This window comes from Arachis ipaensis, chromosome B1 (genome assembly GCF_059453495.1).
Source record: "Arachis ipaensis isolate K30076 ecotype BB chromosome B1, ASM5945349v1, whole genome shotgun sequence".
Classification (NCBI taxonomy): domain Eukaryota; kingdom Viridiplantae; phylum Streptophyta; class Magnoliopsida; order Fabales; family Fabaceae; genus Arachis; species Arachis ipaensis.
The window spans coordinates 137,935,106-137,961,877 of record NC_142436.1 but is presented as its reverse complement, the minus strand read 5'-3'; the positions used below and the strand labels follow the sequence as shown (position 1 = coordinate 137,961,877).

The 26,772-nt window shown below is 32.7% G+C and overlaps 2 protein-coding genes across 5 annotated transcripts; one reads left to right on the top strand and one right to left on the bottom strand.

Annotated features, from left to right (window-relative positions):
• The first annotated feature begins 1,605 nt into the window (after window positions 1-1,605).
• Window positions 1,606-12,743, top strand: CAND1 (cullin-associated and neddylation dissociated). 4 transcript variants are annotated; one of them, XM_088501844.1, is made up of 29 exons: window positions 1,606-1,845; window positions 2,052-2,140; window positions 2,253-2,422; window positions 2,861-3,071; window positions 3,718-3,880; window positions 4,494-4,623; window positions 4,706-4,820; window positions 4,937-5,094; window positions 5,199-5,322; window positions 5,593-5,643; window positions 5,722-5,804; window positions 6,314-6,398; window positions 6,473-6,574; window positions 6,758-6,856; window positions 7,513-7,623; window positions 7,699-7,782; window positions 7,869-8,009; window positions 8,609-8,701; window positions 8,871-8,992; window positions 9,093-9,255; window positions 9,354-9,593; window positions 9,972-10,220; window positions 10,312-10,488; window positions 10,580-10,726; window positions 10,870-10,986; window positions 11,199-11,367; window positions 11,773-11,850; window positions 11,929-12,067; window positions 12,357-12,743. In XM_088501844.1, exons 2-29 carry the CDS (start codon window positions 2,105-2,107, stop codon window positions 12,451-12,453), a joined length of 3,654 nt encoding a protein of 1,217 aa, XP_088357970.1. In that variant the 5' UTR covers window positions 1,606-1,845; window positions 2,052-2,104; the 3' UTR covers window positions 12,454-12,743. The 4 variants fall into 4 exon arrangements, with proteins under 4 accessions (XP_088357970.1, XP_088357972.1, XP_088357971.1 ...); XM_088501846.1 differs by having other exon boundaries at window positions 1,628-1,845; window positions 2,853-3,071; XM_088501845.1 differs by having other exon boundaries at window positions 1,628-1,845; window positions 2,035-2,140.
• A 1,652-nt stretch (window positions 12,744-14,395) lies between these two features.
• Window positions 14,396-15,552, bottom strand: LOC148578557 (uncharacterized). Its single transcript, XM_088499567.1, has one exon. The coding sequence runs from the start codon at window positions 15,535-15,537 to the stop codon at window positions 14,401-14,403; it is 1,137 nt and encodes a 378-aa protein (XP_088355693.1). The 5' UTR covers window positions 15,538-15,552; the 3' UTR covers window positions 14,396-14,400.
• Window positions 15,553-26,772: the final 11,220 nt, after the last annotated feature.

Genomic DNA, 26,772 nt, shown 5'->3' with positions numbered 1-26,772 from the left:
ATAAAATTGTTCAAAATAATATTTGTCAATAGAACTATCTTTATTTTAAAAAATAAGTCACATAATTCGAACAAATATACGAAATTATAAAATAAAATAAATAAAGTTAATAACTAAAAGAAGAATAAAAATAAAAAAAAGTGTTTGAAAGTTCTATAATTATTAATTTTATAATAATAATCACTCTTTTATTTAATAAAAAAAGAAAATAAAAATCTTTGACCCGGCGGACCATTCCGTCCCGCAAAAACCCGCCAATTTAGCGGTGCAGATTTGGCGAATTTTTTTAATTTGGCGGGTTCTAAATACTAGCTCGACCCAACGGAACCCGTTTTGCCACCCCTAATTTTTTGCATCTATCTCTGACACCTTTATGACACAGATTGTTAGCACCTGAGATTTGTTCAATTTTTGGAACCCCTCATTATTCGAGATGTGGCCAATTGTGTATTTATGTAATTATGTTGTACTTGATGTATTTTTGTAAATTTTATATTTATTTCATTTAAACAAAAAAAATCCTAATTTGATTTTGGAAAAAAATAATCACAAATTTTTAAATTATAAAATTTAAAATTTAAATGGTTATAAATCAATTCAACTTCAATAATAATAGTTTGAAACAGATTAAACTGAAAATAAATTAAAATCAACAAAATAAAAATTATAATATTTTGAATACAATTAAAAAATAGAAATCATAATAAATTCTATTAATTTTTTTTTCACATGATTTTATCTTTTAAATATATCAAAATTATACTACAAACATTTTATTTTAGTTGTCCAATATTCTTATCTTATTTAGAAATATATCTATAGCGTTCAATTTTCTTTTTATCATTATCCAATACATCTATCTTATTTACCATGATTACTTGACAACGAAATAAATAAATAATACACAATAAAAATATAAATAGTTATATTTATATATATGTGTGTGTGAATTTTGTTTTCTTAAATTAAACTCCTCTAAAATAAAAAAACAAAATTGATAAAATAATAAAATAAAAAATTAATTATTTTTAAGTAAAAATAATAATTTTATATATGGTAAAAGTTATGAATTTACTAATGATTGATATAACTTTATCATTTTACTAATTGTGGTTTTCTAGAGAATTTAATTTTTTTTGTTGACTGTATGAAATTTAATTAATCTATTTAGAAAATATTTATAAAATAAATTAGTATTTATTTGGATACTATTATTTTAATAAAAAGATTTTTTAATGAAAAATATTTTTTTTATTTTTAGTGTATTTGACAAATTTTTAGTAGTAAAACTAAAAATAAAATTATTAAAAAATAAAAAAATAATTTTTTTAAAAAATTATAATTTACATATTTTTTTTTAATATTTTTTAAAAAAATATTTTTTACATAATAAATAAATAAAAAATACTTTTATATTATTATATCTAAACATAATTAATAAATAAAAAATATTTTTATATAAAATATCTAAACATAAAATTACTTCTAATTTTACTTTTTTATAAAAATTTAAAAAAAAATAACTTAAAAAAATATTTTTTTAAAAACTCATCCAAACAAATCTTTAGTCTATCTAAAAAAAAAAAGTAGTAATATATAAAAAATGAAATGAATAGGGTTTAAAGGTAGAAGAGTGTGGTGTGAGTGAGAGCTGGGTAGCGAGGAGTGTTGAGTGCAGCCCAATCGGAGTGAAACAAGACCTGAATCCAATCCGTTTCCCATTCTGATCCATCGCAATCGCATCGCCTTTTTCTCCATTCTCTCTGCCTCGCCGGTGCCGGATTCTCAGCTCGCACTTTCCTTGCTTTGCTTTGTTTAGGGTTTCATCCCTTTTTTGCTTTTCAGGTTCTGTTTTCTTTCTCTATCTCTCTACCAAAATCTCTTTGTTCTTCGCTCGCTATGGCCTCTGCTCACTCCTGCATCCCACCCCTGTCGTTAGCATTTAAGCATTCCATGTTCTTTAGAATTTAGGAGAATCGTTCCTTTATGCTTTCAACTTATTGTCACACTCATCCGACGTATTTCTAAATCCAGTTTTCGCACCTTCTCAGATTGCAGCTGTTTTGTGAGACTTGGCATTACACATTCACACAGTGCTGGCAACATGGCTAATTTAACTCTAACTGGCATACTAGAGAAGGTACATAGTTTTCTGTCCTTTTTGGAATGAGCTTGAGAGTATGGGTGCCATTATATATAGTTATTTATGTTAATTGATTCCTTTTCGGTTTTTTCTGAATTGTTTCTTGTAGATGACTGGAAAGGATAAGGACTATAGATATATGGCCACGTCTGATTTGCTTAATGAGTTGCAGAAATCATCATTTAAGGCTGATACTGATCTAGAGATGAAGTTGACAAATATCATCATACAACAGCTTGATGATGCAGCTGGTGATGTTTCTGGGCTGGCTGTCAAATGGTACAGCAATTCTCTATGCTCACTTGTATATTTTAGTTTTGCTTTGCATGTATGTTTCAAATAGTGTTATTTCGTCTTCTACCGTCAGTTATGGATTTATGCCACTGTTTTCGAAGGTTAGTTAAGTATAATTTAAAAGATTTTGTAGGATTTTTTTGCTCATTCTGCTATTCTCTTTTTCTGTGTTGTTACTATTATTATTATTACAGAAGCTAAAATCATGCCTACACTTTTAATAACTTATAATGAAAAGTCAGCTTGTTAATCCCCGTTGTTTTTACAAACGCAAGTGTTGCAGAAAATTATTTGTTCAAGGGTCTTCGTTGTAGGGAGCTCAAGTTACAATGAGAAAATAAAAAATAAATGATAAAGTTTGATACTTTTCAGAAATGTATTAAATATTATATTTATGAATCTAACTTGATAAAAGATTTGCAGTCTTGCTCCATTAGTGAGGAAGGTGAGTGAGGCAAGGGTTGTGGAAATGACCGAAAAACTCTGTGATAAATTGCTAAATGGGAAGGATCAGCATCGTGATATTGCCAGCATAGCTTTGAAAACAATTGTTGCTGAAGTTTCTACTCAGTCTCTTGCCCAGTCTATTCTTCATTCTCTCTCACCACAACTGATAAAAGGAATTACTGGCTCAGTATGTTCTTAGTTATACTTAAAACCTCTGTTCCTTCAATTTTAATAATAACTCATCTGTATCCGTGAGGCCAATGGCACATTCATTAAGTTCCACCTTTTTTTGGTCTTCAGGCCTCTCTGAGTTGATATTTTCTATTTGTAGATGATTTTATGTTTATATTATCAGTTTCTTCTGATCTGATCTGATATGTACCTATTAGGCAATAGTTGTTTAAGACATAAAAGATATTTAAATATATTTTATTTGATTTTTCGTACTTATGAAGCAGCCATTTCATTTTTTAATATTTAGACCTAAGTGTTTCAATCGATATTTATTTGCACATCCTTAATACTGTGGCTAAGTAACACTCCGTTTTTCTTTGCTTCTATTTATGATGTCAGAAATTTTATTTCTCATAGATTCATTTTATTTTTGAAAAATGTCATGTGACTTTTTTCCTCCTCCCTTATTATTATATATAGCTACGGGCAACTTTGGGTTGTTTTTTCAGTTTATATTTTTAGCCCTGCAACTTCCAAGGTTTATGGTGTAACATGAACTATATGCATAAATGTGAAACTGCTAATTGTGATTTATGAACTCTTTAATTAGTGTTTTTCTAAGTAACATGCCTTTTTGAAATCTCCACTTTATTCTGCAGATGGGCACAGAGATTAAATGTGAATGCTTGGATATTTTATGTGATGTCCTTCATAAATTTGGGAATCTAATGGCATCTGATCATGAGCTGTTATTAAGTTCCCTGCTTTCTCAGTTGGGTTCCAATCAAGCTAGTGTTCGCAAGAAGACTGTGGCATGCATTGGTAAGACTAACCTGAAATTTTGGCTTTTTATTTTTCATCGGAATTTCGATGTTGCTTTTTGTTGCAAGCGCACTGACTCCTTTTTTTTAAAAAAAATTACTTTTTTTTTGTCATTGGACTCGCATAATTTAAGATGGTTATATATGAAGCAAATGTTCCCTAAACCCTAAAACTATCAAGCTAGAAAAAGTAGCTCAAAAAGCTTTTGATGTTTGAACAAACACACCCATACCATGTATGTTTTGTTGCAAACTGGCTTTTGTATCAATTTGAACATCAAAATTGATTTGGTTTTAAAAATCTGACAAAGGGCCTTCGGCCTGGATGATATTTTGGTAAGCAAACACCAAGAGCGTTTATCTATCCATGAGCGTTAGTTTTGGTAAGGAAAATTAAAATATAAGTAAATGATTGCTCACTTGCAACATTATGATAAAAAAAGGACGCGAGAAGAAAACTGATGATGATCTCCAGAAAAGTTCTTAATTTCTCTTGACTGAAATGGTGTTCTTTCCCCTTCCTTTCTCGAATGGACCACTAATTTTATGGATCTAATACATGTCATTGAAATTAAAGTCTGTTATACTTAACGATTTAATTTTCTTCTCTTCAGCATCTCTTTCTTCAAGCTTGTCAGATGATTTACTGGCGAAAGCAACAATTGAAGTTGTTACTAACTTGAAAAGTAAAGTTGCTAAGTCTGAAATGACCCGCACAAATATACAGATGATTGGTGCTTTGAGGTGGGAAATAACTTTCATCTTCCCCCATTTCTGCTTCAGTTCTCTTTTCTGTTAAAATGAAATCACTTTCTTCTTGTTTCAGTCGTGCTGTTGGCTACCGTTTTGGGTCCCATCTTGGAGACACGGTTCCAGTTCTTATTGATTACTGTACTAATGCATCAGAAAATGACGAAGAGCTTCGTGAGTATAGCTTGCAGGTGCTATGTTTGTTATCAGAAGCTTTACAATGATGAAGAGCTTTGTGTGTAACATATTTGTTGTTTTTATACTGTAAGATATTTGCTTTGGGCTCAATAATAAAATGTTACTGCAGGCATTAGAAAGCTTTCTCTTAAGGTGCCCAAGGGATATTTCCTTGTATTGTGATGAAATTCTACATTTGACGCTAGAATATCTAAGCTATGATCCAAACTTCACTGACAATATGGAGGAGGATACTGACGATGAAGGTCATGAAGAGGAGGAGGATGAGTATGTGACCTTTGTTTTTGTTCTCTTGGCTGCTTGTATGGACAGGAGTTCATGGTTGCATGTTATTCTTGTATCTTATGTTGAATATATTGTTTCTTTTGCAGTGAGAGTGCAAATGAATATACAGATGATGAAGATGTCAGCTGGAAAGTTCGAAGAGCAGCAGCCAAATGCCTAGCAGCATTGATTGTTTCTCGCCCTGAAATGCTTTCAAGGCTATATGATGAGGTAAAGTTGCTATCAGTTTCTAGTTCATATATTATTGGTTCTTCTCAATATTTGAGAATGCGATAATGATGTTCCTATATTACCTTTATGAGATATATGCTTTTATCGTTATTTCCTTCCAATAACATTTAATATTTTCATTAAAATAGGGGGTAGGAGGAGAGAGAAAAATTATGTTTACATGCTTTTGTGTACATAACTTTTACCCACCTTTTATAATATCTTATCACTTGAATGGTTGCCTAATTTTTAGACTCTTCTGTTCTACAGGCTTGTCCCAAATTGATCGACAGATTTAAAGAGAGAGAAGAAAATGTCAAGGTTGGTCTCAAATTGAGTATTATTATTACTTATTATTTAACGATACCAAGTTGCTTATATGACATGGATATGTTGCAGATGGATGTATTTAATACTTTCATTGAGCTCTTGCGTCAAACTGGCAATGTAACTAAAGGGCAGATTGATGCAAATGAAACGAGGCAAGTCAAGCTTATGATTTTTATTCCAAATAACTCTGTCTAGTTATCTTTTTATTTCTTTGGATGGTGGAAACTTGATTCAGTGAATTGCCAGTAATTCGTTCAGAATGTTTGATTCTGATTTCTGCATGAATTAGTTGTGCACTTCGAGACATTTTTAGAAAATGTTTTCTCGAACCATGTTCTATCAATATTCTTAACTGCTGCTTTTACTGAAATGGGAATTCTACAAGATTTGTATCTGAAGACAGCTGTCTGATAATAAAATATACGTTTTTACTGTAATCTTCCTGGTTTTTCTATATCCACATGATCTGAGTGTGCACATGCATTGTGTTGTTTAGTTTTATGATTTTGTCACAATTTTAATATGGGTTGATATGCTTTATCAGCAGCACTATCTTCATCCACTATCATTCTAGCTTTTCCTGCTGTTAAGTGATAAGCCCGTTTTTGCATTTACCTCATATGGTGTCACATTTATTGAATTGTTCTTGCCTGAAATGCAGTCCTAGATGGTTGTTGAAGCAAGAAGTTTCAAAGATTGTCAAATCTATAAATAGGCAGTTGCGTGAGAAATCTATCAAGACAAAGGTAATAGTCATTAAAAGTTGATATATGATTAAAACACTCACTAGATTTTAAGCGTAGTTTACTTGTGTATGTAGGTTGGTGCGTTTTCTGTTCTGAAAGAACTGGTGGTTGTCTTGCCAGACTGTCTTGCAGACCACATTGGGTCACTCATTCCAGGAATCGAAAAAGCATTAAATGTACATCATATTGCCTTTGGTTGTAATTATTTTAATCTAATGTATTTTTATTGAGATTGGAAGTCTATGCTTCATACATAGCTCTTCTTTTGATTGCTTTAGCTTTTGTATATAGTTTTTCTCTTGTCATTTGGTCCTTTAAACTCTCTTTCTCTTATTTTATTTTTATTTTTTGCATTCCAGGACAAATCATCTACATCAAATTTGAAGATTGAAGCTCTCGTATTTACAAGATTGGTATTATCTTCACACTCTCCTGATGTTTTCCACCCATATATTAAGGTAACAGCAAGTTTTTTTTTTGTTCAGTTTATGCTTTTCTCTGGGTTTGATTCCTGCATCAGTGCTGGTGTATGATAAATTTGCTAATGATTATCTTTAAAACACTATTGGCGTATTTCCCTCTTATATGAGTTTTACTTATATATATATATATATATATTTGTTTTAACTTACTGTTTATAGTTAACTATTTTTCTGCTTTATATAGAAAAATTGTTTCCATTGACTAAAGTTATAATTTTGCCATTTCTCGGATTGTACTTATAGATTGATCCTCAAGCATTTTGGTCGAAACATTTCTTTCATGTCATAATTTAGGTATCCATGTTGCCTAGAGGTGGGTTATTGACATTCTTTTCTATAACTGATTTGGCCATGTTTATGTTGTCAGTAGCATTTGTGATTTAAGTCTTTCTCCGTATTTGACCATAGTGGGTTTCATACAAGGATTGTGTCAACTATGAAATCCGTTTTTTGGTTATCAACATCCGAACCTTTTATATAGCTGTTCCTTTACACACTTCTATTGTTTTTTACTTTGCCTGTCGAAATATTTCACTAAAGGGCAGTAACGTGAATGTTACGTTAATGTCTATGACTCTACGCATGACAAATGGAAGCATACTGCTTTATTGAATTTCTGTTCCTGTTACTAGGCTCTTTCTGCTCCTGTTCTATCAGCTGTTGGTGAGCGATATTATAAGGTCACTGCTGAGGCCTTGAGGGTATGCGGAGAACTCGTACGCGTTGTCCGCCCTAGCATTGAGGTATTTGTGTGTACCATCTTTGGGCTGAGAAATAGTGTCAGACCTATTCCTAATTGAAATGAAATTGTGGTGTAGGGATCTGGATTTGATTTCAGACCATACGTCCATCCCATTTATAATGGCATTATGTCGCGCTTAATAAACCAAGATCAAGATCAGGTTAGTATGATAATTTGTTGAAGATTGCTTTTAAATTTTTGTCATGCTTGACTCTCTCTCTCTCTCTCTCTCTCTCTCTCTCTCAGGAGGTTAAGGAGTGTGCTATCTCCTGCATTGGCCTCATTGTGTCAACATTTGGTGATCATCTAAATGAAGAACTACCAGCATGCCTTCCTGTACTTGTTGATCGAATGGGAAATGAGATAACTCGTCTCACAGCAGTCAAGGTTGGTCAGTTGAATTTTGAGCTTTAAAATTCAAGGATTTTCTATGACTTGCAAGTTGTGATATAGATAAAACTTTAAATTGTATGGTAATAAGGGAATTCCTTCACAAGGGAAGTGGAAAGGTCAATGAAATCATTATGATTACTTGTATGTAGCATACCTGATGTGCTAAATATTCAACGTTATATAACCTTTGGATGCAGCTCTTTCCCAGACCTTGCATAACACAGGATGCTTGGGCAATGGCTGCCCTTTATATTTTGTAATTAAGTTTCAGGAATCTTTGTATTCTACCCCCATTTCTCTGTAACAATTAATTGCTTTGCTTAAAATTGCCATTCTGAAGCTTCTTGAAATTTTCTTTATGTAAAGTGAACAGTTAACTCTCAGTGGACTGATATGGGTAGTAGACCCAAATCAAATTGGGGACTTGGTGACCCTAACCAACTATAGTAGCAGGGGGTTGTATGTAACTTCAGATGGCTATATTCCTTTTCTGCTCATAGATGTTCTGCTGTAAACATGATAGAAATCAAATATTTTTCTGCTTGCTGATTTATTTTTAATATATTTTTATAATGTCATGGTTTATTGAGCAGGCATTTGCTGTCATTGCTGCTTCTCCACTTCGGGTGGATCTGTCATGTGTTCTGGAGCATGTAATAGCAGAGTTGACTGCATTTCTACGGAAAGTATGTAATTCTCACCATAATGATCTGTATTATTATTTATTACCTTGAGTAGTGTTTACTTGGAATTTTTTGTGGTGGTATGTAAAGCTTATTTTTTGTTGTTACTTATTTCTGCTAGAAAGGGTCCAATATAATATAATAATCTTTGATTTGCTGGTTTGCAAAACAGGCTAATCGAGCACTAAGGCAGGCAACCTTAGGAACCTTAAATTCACTTATAGTTGCATATGGTGATAAGATTGGTTCTTCTGCGTATGAAGTTATTATTGTAGAACTCTCGGGACTAATTAGGTTTGTCTACTCATCTACCCTTATGTTAATTGGCAGTGATGATCAGGATTGATTGACCCAGTAATTTTTCCTGCCTGAATTTTTGTTGCCTGTGTTACAGTGATTCTGATTTACATATGACAGCTCTTGCCCTTGAACTCTGCTGCACGTTAATGAGTGACAAGAGGTCCAGTCCTAGTGTTGGTCTGGCTGTCAGAAACAAAGTTCTTCCTCAAGCTCTGACATTAATTAAAAGCTCCTTGCTGCAGGGGCAAGCCCTTTTGGTATTCTACATTGATTGATTGATATAGTTAATGTTTTACCCATTTTTAATATCATAAAATCTATGCATGCTTATGTTTTCTTGTTCTTAATGCTCCAGGCTTTACAGAATTTTTTTGCTGCTTTAGTCTATTCTGCAAACACTAGCTTTGATTCTCTGCTGGAGTCACTACTTGCCAGCGCCAAGCCTTCACCACAGTCAGGTGGCATTGCCAAACAAGCGTTGCATTCAATAGCCCAATGTGTGGCTGTTCTGTGCCTTGCTGCTGGGGATCAGAAGTGTTCGTCCACAGTGAAAATGCTGACAGACATTCTCAAGGATGACAGCAGTTCTAACTCTGTATGTTCTCCAGTTTTTCGGCTGCATAGCAAATGTTTTGCTGATAATCTGTTTCCCTGTCTCCTTACTTTTGCAGCCTTCCCCAATTAAATCTTGTTTAAAATATGGATGATGGACTGCTGAATCTTTATTGCTGTTTTTGGTATTTTATTTATTTAAATTTTTTCGTGGCTAGTCTGATAGGATGTCCTTAAAATTTGTAGTATTTTAGGCTATCCCTGGAATTTAATAGATACCATAACTTCAGGATATCATTTCAATATATTGTGGAATGAATTTGTCCCAACACTTCCCATTATACATCCTCATGACTTACCCTTTCAGATTGTTTCAGCACTTCCCTGTGTACTAATCATATTTTCATTTTCCATTTTAAAGGCTAAGCAGCACCTTGCCCTTCTATGTTTGGGAGAGATTGGTAGGAGGAAGGATCTTAGTGCACATGCCCATATAGAAAATATTGTCATTGAATCCTTCCAATCACCTTTTGAAGAGATAAAGTCTGCTGCCTCTTATGCTCTTGGTAATATCGCTGTTGGCAACCTTCCAAAATACTTGCCGTTTATCTTGGATCAGATCGATAATCAGCAGAAGAAACAGTATCTCTTGCTTCATTCTTTGAAGGAGGTGTGTTTCCTTGAACAAATATTTTCCCCTTGATTGTGATTTCGTGCAGATATTTATGGAAGATGCAATTCTATTGCCCTTTCTTACCCAGGTAATTGTGAGACAATCTGTTGATAAAGCAGAGTTTCAAGAGTCGAGTGTTGAGAAAATACTTAATTTACTCTTCAACCACTGTGAAAGTGAGGAAGAAGGGGTGCGCAATGTGGTGGCCGAGTGTTTGGGAAAAATTGCACTTATTGAACCTGCAAAACTTGTTCCTGCACTCAAGGTAGCTGAATTTTCTGTTGGTATGCTGTATTCATGCTTTTGACTTGCAAGTTATATATGATGGATATCTTTGTGTTTTGAAATTTCTTTAGGTAAGAACAACCAGCCCAGCTGCTTTTATCCGAGCTACTGTTGTCATTGCTGTAAAGTATTCTATTGTGGAACGTCCTGAGAAGATAGACGAGATCATATACCCCGAGATATCATCATTTCTGATGCTTATCAAGGATAATGACAGAGTGAGTTTAACACCACTCCCCCCCCCCCTCTCTCTCTCTCTCTCTCTCTCTCTCTCTCTCTCTCTCTCTCTCTCTCTCTCTGGTTTACTGGCAGCTTATTAGATTTAAATCTTGTCACACTGATTGTTCTTATGACCATGCAGCATGTTAGACGAGCTGCTGTCCTGGCTTTAAGCACATTTGCACACAATAAGCCGAACCTCATCAAAGGTCTTCTTCCTGATCTGTTGCCTCTTCTCTATGATCAGACAATTGTTAAGGTAACCTGATTTGTTTTTTTTTTGCCACATGAGAGTTTTTAGAATTCAGCATGACATTACGATATGCACCTGCATTCACTTTACTGTGATGGGTTATTTACAGTAATTTTCATATAATTTGTAATGACATTTGAATTTCATAGCCTACTTTTAACAACGTAGAATCTCATATTAGTGAAGTTGGTCTTATTTTTATAATGTATGTTTCACAGCAAGAGCTGATACGGACAGTTGATCTTGGCCCTTTCAAGCATATTGTGGATGATGGACTTGAATTGAGGAAGGCAGCGTTCGAATGCGTGGACACATTATTGGATAGTTGTCTTGATCAAGTGAACCCCTCATCATTCATTGTTCCTTATCTGAAATCTGGGTTGGATGGTGAGATTTTGTTATAACCTTTCGTCATGCATGCGAGTTAGATGATTCTGATACAACGATCTAATATTTAGATTCTCTACATTTTTATTCATGTTGACACTTTCCTTTGTATTAGCTTTAAGATATTTAACTATCCCCTTTATCCATTTTTCCTAGCATGTTTGCACAAATTTAGATGCCAATGTACTAGAGCATGATTTTCACTGATGTACCAGAGGACTAGATTTGTGTGTTTCTTACTAAAGCTTAGGCAATGTTAACCATGGTAAATTTATTTCATAGCTATTATTAAATCTGATGAACTATGTAATACTTAAGGGGTTGAGGATCCTGCCTCCCTTTATTCTTTTTCAATACGTATTAATATATCTGTAATTTGAAGGATAACAATCTTGTATTTTTCAGATCATTATGATGTTAAAATGCCTTGCCATCTCATACTCTCGAAGCTAGCTGATAAGTGTCCTTCTGCAGTCTTGGCAGGTTCTTAACAGTCTCTGTTTAGGTATTAAGAATTTTCCGTATTGAAGTTCGTTTTCTAATTTTGATGTCACCTTTCAGTGTTAGATTCATTGGTGGATCCTCTTCAGAAGACCATTAATTTTAAGCCTAAACAAGATGCTGTCAAGCAAGAAGTTGATCGTAATGAAGACATGATTCGAAGCGCGCTTCGAGCCATTGCTTCGTTGAATCGCATTAGGTTTGTATTTGATCTGTCTTTCCATATGATGCTGCTTTCAGATATGGTTCGATTCTGTTAGTGATGCAACCCTAAGATTAATAAATGGATGCAACATAATATTCTGCCTTGGTTGCGTTAGGTGCTCTCCCATGATTAGTTTGCAGAACGATGCAAATTTAGTCTCTTTTCATAGCTGCACTTTTTTTTTTTTTTTTAATTATTATATTTTGTTGAGTCTGTTTATTTCCAAGGTTTTCTTCCTCCTTTCCTGTCTGTGAGAGTTAATATCTTTTCTTTGTTTTTACAGTGGGGGAGACTGCAGTGTCAAGTTCAAGAACCTTATGAATGAAATATCGAAATCACAAACTCTCTGGGAGAAGTACTATTCGATCCGCAATGAATGATTGGCTTGCACCCTTTTCTGTTGCCCTTTATCATAAGAGATAAGAAGTGGTGAACTATTATATGCCATGGGTTTTCGGCTGGTCCACAACTTATTTACCTTGAGGGGGGAAAAGTGATAGGTCGTTTTGACACGGATTAATGCAACGGGTGTGGAGAGTGAACTAAATTATTGTACCATACGAGAGAATGATATTCACGCTATAGTGCTGATTTCTTGTATAGACAAAAAGGTTTCTTGCCTTTGGTATTTTTGAGATAATACTCAATTTGGTCCCTCAACTTGCACGGAGTTAGTTCCTAAAATTTCAATTGCCTCTATTTATTCCTTAAACTTTGCGATGTGATTCATGTTAGTCATTAGGATACTTTTTGACGCACAAATGTTAACGCTAACATGGACAGTCGGATGTCATATTGGATTCTGTCGGATGTCATATTGGATTCTGTAAAATGGCATTTTTATTTTAGCACTAAAATAACTCATAGCTCAAAAAAAATAACTCATAGCTCAAAAAAACATCGTAAGTGATATTTATTGAAACTTTACTTTCTAAAGTAAGTGATCCCACATCGTTTTTGGGCACTTGAGCATCAAAACCAAAATGACGTATTATAAGTTTCAGCATGGTATTTGGTTGTTTATGGCATCACGAAGTAATGTTTGTGTCAAAAATCGTTTTAGAGACTAGTGTGAATCACTTTTACCATATGAGTCATTTTTACAAAGTTTAGGAACTAAAAAAAGACAATTGAAATTTTAGGATTAAATTGAGATCTGTGTGCAAGTTTGGAGCCAAATTGAGTATTAACTCTTTTAACTTGTGAAATTTTAGACTATTTTTTTTTATTCATATGTTGTTGGAAATGACTTAGAAATAAGATGTGCAGACTATAAATTCAATTTATTATTTAAAATTCATTATATATTCTGAATAGAAAGCACTGGAAGTTGATCATTCATAAATTAATATGAATAAAAATATCAAAATGTAAACTTTTTTTCTTATTCAATTAATTTTAAGTTAAAAAAAAAAAAGAAAAAAAAACATGATTTTACTAAAAAAAATGAGAATAGCATACAGACATCATAGCAGAGGACTGAGGAAGAAATGGTGGTGGTAGAGCAGCAAGATACTCTAGATCGAAATGCAAATCCCTCCAACAAAACTGCTTCCGACAATTTTAAAACTGCGAGTGGCACCAACCTTGGCAGCGATGCCAGAGGCGACCATGGAGAGGATGTTAGAAATTTTTATTTATGCCGTCAAAAATCTAAAAGCAATTTAGAAATTTGATATACTATGTGGATCCTAAAAGTGTTATATAAAATATTTGTAGACAAGAATCTACTTGCCTAAACTAGTGGGTATAGTATACCCAAACAAGGTGAATCAACTGAAATTTTTTAGTAAGTAAATTCTGAACTACATAGGTAGCACAATATGTTTGCCACTCAATCAAGTGGGCGGGCACTTCACAACTAGTAACATTTAATTGACGAAATTAACTCAATAAACCAGTGTACGCAACCATGCTAATAAATTTTGCAAAGTAAATTTATTTCCCAAGTACTAAATTGAAATCTAAAAGGTTTCACATATCCAAATACATAAATGTTAACTGAAAATGAAAAAGAAACAATGACTTATTAATTCAAGTAGGATAATCACTTATTTATATTAACAACATAAAATGAAACCCATGATATCTCAAAAAGCATAAGCAAGATGTCATCACTTATTCAAATTCACTAAGATGAGTGAATGCTGGCAGCAATAGTGCAAATATCTCAAAAAGCAAAGGAATTTTAAGCTAAAGAGAATATAGACACAATTTAAGCAAGATCGTAATCCTCAAAACACAATAATATTTAATTTATTGTTCATTCATGATCCTATTAAAAACGACAAAGGACAATAAAAAGCCATAGAAAATAACAAGAAATGTTAATAATATGTATTTGTTCTATGATTAAACCTTCCACCCTTAGTAGGTGGCCAAACAAAGGCGTGGATATAATAAGATGCTTTCCAGTTCTTCATGGTATGGGCACACTTCCGATGGACAGTCACTTCTAAGAAATCTCGCTCCATGGGAGGAGCACCACTGTCAAGTTGCAATGCAGTAAAGTCCTTCGACACGGACAGCGTGAAAACTGAGAAGCAGAGCGCCCCTGATTCGGGTTCGGAATCCGATTCCCCATAATAGAGTATTGCACACAGCTTCCCGTTGCCAAGGTCAACAAGATTGAATCTGGCCCAATAATTAATCTTGGGTTGAATACCCTCTAAACACACATCAAGGTATTGATATAATGCGACAATGGCAAACACCCTCTCCAAAGGTGTCTTGAGAGGAGGTACCTCACACTCATGCGTAAGGCAAACCGTGTAGTTGGTGTAGTTGTTGCTGCTGCCGAGACCCAGAAGGGGCACAGAAATTTGTGGGGGAAAAGTAGTACGATAGGGGTCAATTTCAGGACTGAACCTACCATCTATGAAGTTCAAAAGATTGTTATCAGCTTCGGGCTCAACCGTCCAAGACTCTCTTATGGGGTCGAAGTGGGCCAAACAGGAGTCGGTGAACGATGAAACAAAGAGGGTGTTGTGGAGGACGAACATGACAAAGTCTTCACCTAGCTGGCTGTAGTTCGGAGGAGGGTTTAACTCTTTCCAAACTCTACAATCAGAACAAAGAACGTAAAATCCAGAATTTTTATAGACGTAAACATCGCCCGAGCCTGGCGTGTTTGCGATGAATGACTTGTAAAGAGGGGCGGGTACACCATCCAGTGATTCCGGAGGCAGAATACTGCGCTCTTTTGACCTGGACACCGCCATATAGATCTTGGAGTTGAACTCGAAAGGACACAAATCACGCTTTGGAAGTGGCAAAGAGAACTCGAACATTGGTGGAGGCAAACAAGTCCAATCTTTGATATCATCTTCTTGTTTCTTTAAATTGCTTAGTTTGATCACGAACAACTCTTTATCAGTAACAAGGCAAAGGCACGCTTCCTCTGCCATTTCACCCTGCTCCGTTTTTTGTTTTTTTTTTGGCTCAGCAGCATCCAATTCCGCCATTATACTCTCTGATCGAACAACGAGATCACCACTGTGTAAGTGTTTTAAAATTAGAATTTATATATTTTTTTGTATTTTAGTAGTATTTTTTTAAACAATATTTATTAATCATAAGAAATATTACTTTAATTTTAATAATATTTTTTTAAATATTATAGTAATTATATTACCATAATTTAATCATACTAAAATGACTTAAAATATAATTGCATGCCGAGAAAATTCCTTTTGTTCATTTGGATCTTTATTGGGTCATGACTCTTTTTGTTAACATTTTTGATATATTGTTAAAATATTAATATATTCGGTATAAATGCAAGGTTATATGAATTTAATTTTAATACATTATCAGTGTATATATATATATATTTAAGGGTAATTTACTTAAATAAATAAAATGAGAGAATTCTTTACCTGATTGGCAACATTTGAAAACTTCTTACGTAAATGTCTTGTTTTATTTACTATGTAAACCGTGGGAGCTAACCACAGTTTCAATATGTTTCATAAAATAGGTAGTCATAAACCGTATTTGGTCACCACGGTTTATGAAAAAAAAAAAAAAAAAGTTCTAAACATAAACTCCCTGCCTACCACGATTTATGCATAGAAAAGTATAAATACATAATTCATAAATAGTTATTACGGATAGCATTTGTGCCAAATCAAAATTGTTGCACCTTGGTGATTGAGAGAGTTTGAGGGAGAAGTTTGAAGGTTTTGGTGACATTTGAATGGTGGAGTCATGGAGGACGAAGCTCCCATGTACCGGTTATATTAAATTATTAATTTTAGTTACACTTAAAAATGAATAATACTTTAAAAATAACTAAAAAAATTCAAAAATCTTATGTGAATCAACATGTACATAAAATATTATGTGAAAATAAGTATAAACATCAGGATAGTCAATAAATAATTACTGAAGAATAAAAAGAGTAAAAAATAATTTTAAATTCTAAGAGTTGAAATAGTAAAAAGAATGAAAAAAAAAAGTTAAATATATATCAATTAAATAATATTATAAATAAAAAATTTAATTTATTATTTTATAATATCATTTTTTAAAAAATGCATGTATGCATATAATGAATTCTCTATTTATGCATACATGCATTTTATGCATATATGAATTTTTTTAAAAATAATAAATTCTCTATTTATAATAAATTCATTATATGCATGCATTTTTTTTAAAATGATATTATAAAATAATAAATTAAATTTTTTATTTATAATATTATTTAATTGATATATATCTAACTTTTTTTTTCATTCTTTTTACTATTTCAACTCTTAGAATTTAAAATTATTTTTTGCTCTTTTTATTCTTTGGTAATTATTTATTGAGTATCCTGATATTTATACTTATTTTTACATAATATTTTATGTACATGTTGATTCACATAAGATTTTTTGATTTTTTTTAGTTATTTTTAAAGTATTATTCATTTTTAAGTGTAACTAAAATTAATAATTTAATATAACCGGTACATGCGAGCTTTGTCTTCCATGACTCCACCACTCAAATGTCACCAAAACCTTCAAACCTTCAAACCTCTCCCTCAAACTCTCTCAACCACCAAGATGCAACAATTTTGGTTTGGCACAAATGCTATCCGTGATAACTATCTATGGATTATGTATTTATACTTCTCTATGCATAAACCGTGGTAGGCAGGGGTTTATGTTTAGAGCTTTTTTCTTTATAATCCGTGGTGAGCAGCCACAGTTTATGTTCAAAGTTTTTCAACTGAAATCCGTCCAAGGCTCCCATGGTTTATAAACATATTGAAACCATGGTTAGCTCCCACGGTTTTCATAATAAACAAAACAAGACATTCGTAAGAAATTTCCAAATGTTGCAATCAAGTAAAGGATTCTCTCATTTTATTTATTTAAGTAAATTTCCCTATATTTAATTACGTAATATTATATCGTTAAAAATAATAATTATTTTTATTAACTACGTGAATAGTTATCTAAAATAATGGATGTAATTGTACGACTGTATAAAATTATTTTGTTTGAATTTTGCTTTTTTTATCTTGACAAGAAGTGTTGATGAAACTTGTATTAAGATCTCAATTCGATGAATAGATACAACTCTTTTTTTAGATTGTTCTTAGAATTTAGAAACTGTGTCCAATAAAAATATAAAAAAAATTATAAAAAACAAGAAGTAAGAAATAACAAGTGTAAAAAATAATGAATTAAAAATTATAAAATTTGTATTAAAATATATAAAAATTGACAAGTGTTTGAATAAAGATGGCAAAATTTAAATAATAAAAAAAACATTAAAATAACTGAAAGAAAAATGGAATCTTGTAATACTTAAATAGATTTGTGACTCTTGTTTTTGTGTGTGACTACAAATTTTTAGAGTGAGTAAGTGTGTAAATGAATAGAAACTCTCCTAACTGATTGAAATTAATTCTAATTATAGAGAAAAAATTCTAAACTAATGGATATAATTTTGGATTTCTTGGACCTCAAACAAACTTAGACTTCAAATAATTTTGAACCTCAAGTAGTTTTGGACTTCAAACAAATTTGGATACTAAATATAAAATAACTTAACCATCAAATCTAACTCATTCTTATTTTCTTTAATTATAGTGTGTTTCATACATATATAATCTTCACTTTAATTATTAAATTTTTTTATATCAATTATTTGTGTTAAATTTTTGACACAACAAAAATATTTTAGATTGTGATTACATCAAAATTAAATTTGGGGTTATATATCCTAGTTTAACGTAATAAATTAAATTTGTATTAAGAATATATGTTATAATAATGAGATAAATATTATGTTTTTGGGTAAAAATTGAAACGCAGTGGGTGCACAAACAGTCTCTGTTTTCCCAACAACTTTGAGAGTTTCTAAAAGGAACAAAGACAAGATGCACAACTCTACATCCGTCATAAGGCAAAGGCATGCTTCCCCCGACAATTCAACCTGCTCCATTTTTTTTTTTTCCACTCAACCACGTCCAATTTCGCCATTACCTTTTCTAATAGAACACCAGTGTGCAGTGGTGCAGCAGCAAAGTAGAATTTGGATAACTACGGTTAAAAATGGTGATGATATAGTAATAATTTTTAGAGTAAAGTATATTTTTGTCCAAATGTTTGGGGTAAGTTCTAAAATTGTCCCTAACGTTTCAATCGTCCTATTTAAGTCCCTAACGTTTCAAAATTGACTCAATATTGTCCTGTTTAGAGATCCGTTAATAGAATTGATAGCGGGACAAAATTGAGACGATTTTGAAACGTTAGGGACTTAAATAGGACGAAAACGTTAGGGACAAAAACAATACATAAAAATAAATTTTAATTTAATTTTATCTTTCAATAATATTAGTTTTTTACTATACATAGTATTCAATTATTTTTAATTATATCTAAATAAATTACACTTAATCACATTACTTTCATTTTAAATAAATTTATTTTTTTATAATTTTAAAGAATTTTGATACATTAAAGACAAAAGGTATAATTTATATTTTATTGTATATATATATTATTTTTTTCTTTCCTGCAAGTTTATATATACTAGTCATTCTACAAACATTTCATGATAACTAAAAATCTTTAAGAGTAAAATTATAAAAAAAATTAATTTATTTAAAATAAAAGTAATATGATTAAATATAATTTACTTAGATGTGATTAAAAAATAATTAAATACTATGTATAGTAAAAAATGATATTATTGAAGGATAAAATTTAAATTCATTTCCATGTATCATTTTTTCCCTAACATTTTCGTCCTATTTAAGTTCCTAACGTTTCAAAATCGTCTCAATTTTGTCCCGCCGTCAATTCTGTTAACGGATTCCTAACGGCAGGACAACATTGAGTCAGTTTTGAAACGTTAGGAACTTAAATAGGACGATTGAAACATTAGAGACAACTTTAGGACTTACCCCAAACGTTGGGGACAAAAACGATACTTTACTCTCATTTTTAAAAAGTTTCGCAAATTAGTATTTTATTTGATGGAACTAGTATATCTAGTGTTTTGTTATAAAAAGTTTTATAAAATTAATTAAATTTAAAGTTTAACTATTTTTAATACTAAAAATAATAAAATAATAAATAATAATTTTTACTCTTTTTTTTTCCAAAGATAATATCTTTATTGTAATTAAATGATTCAATTACAATACCCACACAAACAGGGATAAGCATATACAATAATAGAAATTTGGGGAACTCCTAAAAACAATAATACCAAGCTAAAGCAGTAGAGATTAAAAAAAAAAAGATAAGCTATTCTCTCCTCTTTAGTTTCAGTTGCTATGCCTCCCAAGTCGCCCAAATTCTTCTGCAAATGTCAGAGCTTGGGACAGAATTTTTCCAATCTCAACTCTATAATTTTCAAAAATGAGAGTGTTCCTGGACAACCAGATTTGCCATAGAAGGTAACTTACTTGACTGATTTTTTCTTTTGAGTCTATTCTTCTTTTCACCACTTCCATCAACTGACACCACCACTCCCATGGTTTCATAGTCGGATCTCTGGGAATCACACTTGTTACTGGTGATTGATTCTAGACTTGCACAACTCCCGGACAGAAAACCAGAGCATGGAGGTGCGTTTCTGGCAGTGAAGAACATCGCGGGCATAAATTGGGGATCTGAGGTATCCTCTTATGAAGATTTGTCTTCACTGCTAGCCCTTCGTGAGCAAATTCCATAGAAATGCCTTAATTTTTGGTTGGCATCGAACCTCCCAGATGCTCCTCCATAGTTGTCTACTTTAAAATCTGACATGAAGATCTTTCATAGGCTTATGAAAAAACTTGTAAGTTACTTCATATCCCGTTCTAACATTGTACTGACCTGAATCATGCTTTATCCACCTGACTGAATCTTCACCTTCTTCAATATCCATTTGGCAGATTTGTTGTGCTATGTTGGGACTGAACTTACTATAAATGAGCTGTGTATTCCAACCCCTATCTCATTGAATAGTTGTCTTAGCCAGATCAGATTTCCATTAATGCAGTCTTCTTCCTGTACTCGAAATGGAGGTAAGTTACTAAATCATGGATCTTCTTTGAATTTTACTATACACTGTGTCGTGACTTTCCATTTGGTACCCTGTTCCAGTACTTTTCTGTCTTCCAATAAGCTCTGCCAAATCCAAGATGGTCTCAGGCCTGGTTTCGCTCCTAAAAAAGAGGTAAGTCTAAAATATTTGCTTTTGAAGACTTTATAAAACAGAGAATTTGGTTTAGTCATTAGTCTCCATCCCTATTTTGCCAGCATCGCCAGATTAAACGCTTTGAGATCTTTAAACCCCATACCGTCTTCCTCTTTAATTCTGCTCATTGTATCCCAGTTGATCCATTGGAGTTTTTTTCATTCTGTTTTTGACCCACCAGAATTGCATCATCATTTTGTGAATATCATCTAATAGTGATTCGGGCAGTTTGAAACAACTTAGAGTATAGATAGGTATAGCACACCCCACAACTTTGATTAAGATTTCTCTTCCACTTGCTGACAATAGTTGACGCTTCCAACCTTGTAGCTTCTTCGACACCTTATCCTTTACATAAGCAAATGTCTAACTTTTAGATCTGTTAACAATAGATGGGAGACCCAAATATTTGTCTTGTGCACTAATATTAGGGACTCTAAGAAAAGTAGCAATTTCTTCCTTAATAGCATGAGGTGTATTCTTACTGAAAAATATTGCAGATTTACTGAAATTGATAATCTGACCGCTTAGGGAGCCATACTGTTGAATAACATTAATCAAATTAGCGCAATTATGTGGAGTTGCTTTACTGAAATAATAATTTTTACTTGTTTTCAAAGTATAACAATTATTTATTAGCTAATGAGTTATAGTTCAAATGACATAATCCCCTATACTTATCTAAGAGGTTGCAGATTCGAGTTTCCCTATCTTTAGTAAAAAAAAAATATTTATTAATAATATTATATAATTTATGATTAAATTAAAATATTTATATTAAAATTATATTTTTAAAATTTTTTAAATAATATTAACAGTTAAATTTGTACATTTTTCATAATTCACGAGTAAAAGTGTAAAACTTTTAAACTCTCTTATTTTTATGTTAAAATCGATACGAGTAAGTACAGTTGAACATGAGATAAACTTTATTTATTATCATAGGAAAAAGAATAAAACTATTACGGAGATATTTTTATTAAAATTTATTTAGAACTAATTTATATTTTAGTATCATATATTCATATTCATTCTTTGAATCAAAGTAATATGATCAAATATTGTATTATGTTAAAACTTATCAACATATTTTGTCTATTCTTGAGTTGAAGTAGCTGTGTTTATACCTAAAAATAATTACTTATACTAATTCATTTGATCCGATAATTAATCTCTTATATTGTCTCTTATTTATTATCATATTTTGCTTTTATAGTTTCTATTTCTCCTTCATTTGTTACATCTTCATTTTCAATATTCACTTGACTAGAATTTCTTGTTGGATTTAGTTTTGGAGCCAGTGTTATTAAAATCGGATCGGACCGACCGATTCGATTGAAAAACTGGTAAATCAGACCTTAAACCAATTCGGTCCGCTAATTGAACTAAAAAAGATAGAGAATTAGTGTGAACCGGTCAAATCCAAAAATAAACTGGTAAAAATCGGTCAAACTCGATAAGACCAGTCCGATCGAACCGCTGGAAGTTAAAAATTTTTAAAATGGGTGGGGTGGGTTTCAAACCCATGTCCTTAATGAAAAAGGTGTCAGTCACAACCACCAAGCTATCACACTTCTAATTAATGTATTTATAAAATCAAATAATTTATTTCTATTTAATTTATTTTAATTTTAGTTATAAACTCACTTATTTTTAAATTAATTATATTTTTATTTAACAATAATTATAAATTTACTTATTTTTTCTTTTCATAATTATATAATATCTATTAATATTATTTTTTAATAAATACTTGTAGTATATTATAGTATAATAGATATAAATTAATTAATAAATTATTAAAAATTGAAAATAATTATTATTTTAATATAAAAACAAAATAAAATATTTATGATAGAGTAAAATTAACAAAATACTTAGGGTTAAGTATTTTTTTTGTCCCTAAGATTTGGAGTAAAAATCAAATTCGTCCCCAACCTTTTTGTGTTATTAAAATCATCCACAACATTACAAAACGTTATAAAATCGTTCTTTTCTATTTTAATTTTATTGTTTTGACCAAATTACCCTTAACAATTAATAAAAATAATAAAAATAATATTAAAAAAATAAAAACAAAAACACCTCACCCCCAACGGCCCAACCCACACATCCCACACCCCAGTACCCCACCTTCATCCCCAATCTCAATTTCTGAGTTCTCTCTCCATCCCCTTCCTCCTAATCTCTTCGAATCCAAGAACACTCGTTCTTCTCTCACACGACGATGCTAGCAACGGCGGCGCCGTCGCTCTCCGACACTGCCACCACTGCTTCCACCGCTTGGACCGGTCCATCCACTATCTTCGCTCCCTCCGATTCCTCCCTCCGCACATGCTTCTCTTGCTCTGGTCCCAGACTACTCCGCAAGCACATAGTTCCAGGCCTGAAAATTTGTTCAACAAGAAGCCATCCTATGAAAATCTCAAGGTCTTTGGTTGCTTGTGTTTCCCTTACCTGAGGCCTTACAACCGAAATAAGCTTGACTTTAGATCCTCACCAAGTGTATTTTTTGGTTATGGAACCTCTCACAAGGGCTACAAATGTCTCACAAATTATGAAAAAGTAGTCATTACAAGGCATGTTGTGTTTGATGAAGCCACATTCCCTTTCAAAGATCCTTCCTTTGGTTTCTATTCTCCGCCCAGTCTCGAATCTTCACCTGCTATTCCACAGCCACTACCATGTATTCCCATTATCCCTCACCAGGCCAAGCAACTCTCCTCACAACCAAACTCAGCTTCAACCTTACCCATAACAACAGCCTCACCTACCATCCCCTCTTCAGCCCCAACACAAATTCCTCCAAATTCTACTGTACCTTCTTCTCCTCTACCTTTCCATAGGGCCCCATCAGATGTCCCGATTCCAATTCCAATCGCTAATTTGGAAATAGTTCTACCTTCTGTTCTTGTTGTTAACACTCATCCAATGGTGATTAGAAGCAAGGCAGGTATTGTTAAGCCTCGTGTTTTTGTTGCAAGTATGGAGTCAAGGTCTGTCAAGCAAGCATTAGATGAACCAAAGTGGAAGAGTGCCATGGAGTCTGAATTTGTAGCTCTCCTAAGGAATAATACCTGGTCCCTGGTTTCTCTCCCAACTGGCAGGGAAGCTATTGGGAGCAAGTGGGTGTTTCGCCTCAAGTACAATGCTGATGGTAATTTACAAAAGCACAAGGCCAGACTTGTTGCTCAGGGTTTCTCCCAAAGACCTGGGTTTGATTTTACAGAGACATATAGCCCTGTTATCAAGCCAACATCCATCCGAGTTATACTGACCATTGCACTGGCAAATTCGTGGCCTATACGTCAATTAGACGTGAATAATGCCTTCATCCATAGGGAATTGCATGAAGATGTTTATATGAGACAGCCACAGGGATTCACTGTTGGTGATGGTTCATTGGTGTGCAAGCTTACCAAGGCTCTCTATGGGTTGAAGCAAGCCCCAAGAGCCTGGTATTTCAAGATCTCCACTGCTCTTCAAGGTCCGGGGTTCACCGCCACCAAGTCTGATGTTTTGGTCTTTGTTCGACACACTTCATCCTCTCTTGCTTATGTTCTCATTTATGTTGATGATATACTCATCACTGGTAGCTCAGAAAGCAAAATATCTGATGTTATTCAACGACTGAACTCTGCCTTTGCTCCAAAGGACATGGGTCCTTTACATTATTTCCTAGGCATTCAGGTCACTAAAACCAGTGATGGAAGATTGCTCATGACACAGAGTAAATATATCCAAGACCTGCTGCTCAAAGCAGGGATGTCAGGGTGCAAACTGTGCCATACACCCTTGCCCTCCACCTTGAAGATTCAGGCCACAGGGGGAGCTGAGTTTGCAAACCCTCATATGTATCGCTCAGTGGTGAGGAGTCTGCAATACCTTACCATCACCAGTCCTGAACTAGCATACAGTGTGAACAAAGTAGCACAGTTTATGTAGCATCCACTAGAGACACACTGGAAGCTGGTCAAACGAATCCTGAGATATGTTGGTGGCACTGCAACCTATGGCTTGAAGCTTGACAAAGCTTCACCCACTTCCTTGCTGACACTAAAAGCCTATTGTGATTTTGACTGGGCAGGGGATCTCAATGATCGCAAATCAGTTGGAGGGTTCTGTGTCTATTTGGGCAGGAATTTAATATCGTGGCAGTCTAAGAAACAAGGGGTAGTAGCTAGATCCAGCATAGAGGCTGATTACAGGGCATTAGCAGATTTAGTTGCTGAACTGATCTGGATAAAAGGCTTGTTAAGTGAGCTAAAGTGGAATGTTCCCGAAGCCCCCATGGCTTATTGCGACAATAAGAGTGCAGTCTTACTGGCAGCAAATTCCATTCTCCACTCAAAAACAAAACACTTTGAGATTGACTTGCATTTCGTAAGGGATTATGTGACAAAGAATGAGGTTCAGGTAAGTCATATACCAGGCTCAGCTCAGATTGCTGACACTCTCTCCAAAGCTCTTCCATCAGCAGCGTTTCTTGATCTCAGAGGCAAACTCAAGGTGCAGAATTCTCTGAAGATTCAGCTCCCTTGAGTTTGAGGGGGCATGATAGAGTGAAAGAAGATATTGAAAATGAACAAAGAGGGCCAGTTAGTTAATCATGTTTATCTAGCTATTAAGTTTGTTAGGAGGTTAGTTAAGTCTGCTGAGTTGGCACAAGTGGCCTAACTCTTCAGAAGCTTCTAGTGTATGTTATATAAGCCTTGTACAGCTGTAAGTCTCAATTAATGCAATGAAATCCTCCACTGTTCAAATCACTCTTCTCTGAACTCTCTCTTCTCTCACTCATCTTCTCTGCTCTCACTCACTAGTCTCTGATTCCTTCACACGTCATTATAAATTTGACTGTATTGTCTCCAAATCATGCCCTGTCTCTCTTATTCTCAGCCTATTCTTCTCTAATTTCTTCAACACTCTTTTACCATATTAATTAGGTTAGACTTTAGCATTTTATTTAAGATAATTATCAAGCAAAAAAATTAACAATATTTTACCACAAAAGAGAGAGATAAAAATCATGAGTGAAAAGAGGAGAAAAAGAGAAACTTCTGCACCCATTACCTGCATTTTCAGCCCTCTTTCTCACTGTTCTTACATTGTTCTTCAAGTATTTTTTAAGGACTCAAGCCATATAAATACAAACCTTTGTCCGTTTTCGCTAATTCTTGTGTTTATATTAAAGTCTCAGCAAGATAAAATGACCAACTACATATATATTTACATATTGATAAATTCATATTATATCAATATGTAAATTGATATAATATTTTAATTATAATTTAATTAATATAATATTTTAATTATTATAATGTAGTTAGTTATTTTAAAATAGTATATCAATTAAATTATAATTAAAATATTATATCAATTTACATATTGATATAATATTGATTTATCAATATGTAAATATATATAGTTGGTCATTTTAATTATTTCTTAGTTTACATATTGTTTAAATATAGTTGGTCATTTTATAATATATAACCATTTGTTACTTCTAATTATGACAAAATTCAAGTTTTAATTCTTATGTCATCTTAGAAGACTATACTTTGTATTAACTTTTTCAACGTCAAAAATCACGATAATGATTCTTTAGATGCTAATGAGTTAAATGATGATTTTTAACAAATTTTTAAAAATTATTTATTGGTCCATTTTAAATTTATAAGTTTATAAAAATGTAAATTTCTTGGAATTTGAACTAAAATACAAAAATTGAATTTCTATTCTTATTCGTTTTGATTTTTTTTATATTTTATTTGGATTCAAATGGAAGATATTTTCTTATTAACATTTATATTTTAAAGTTAATAATTAACTTAAAAGTAGTGTCAATAATCTGTACAAATAGTAAATCGAATCAAGCTGATTCGATTTATTATATATGTATTGTATAGTAATAAATTGAATCAATGGTGTTATAATACCTAATTTAAATTATATAAATTCAATTTATATTTAAATATAGTGCTCTATATAATTCGATACAAATTAATTTG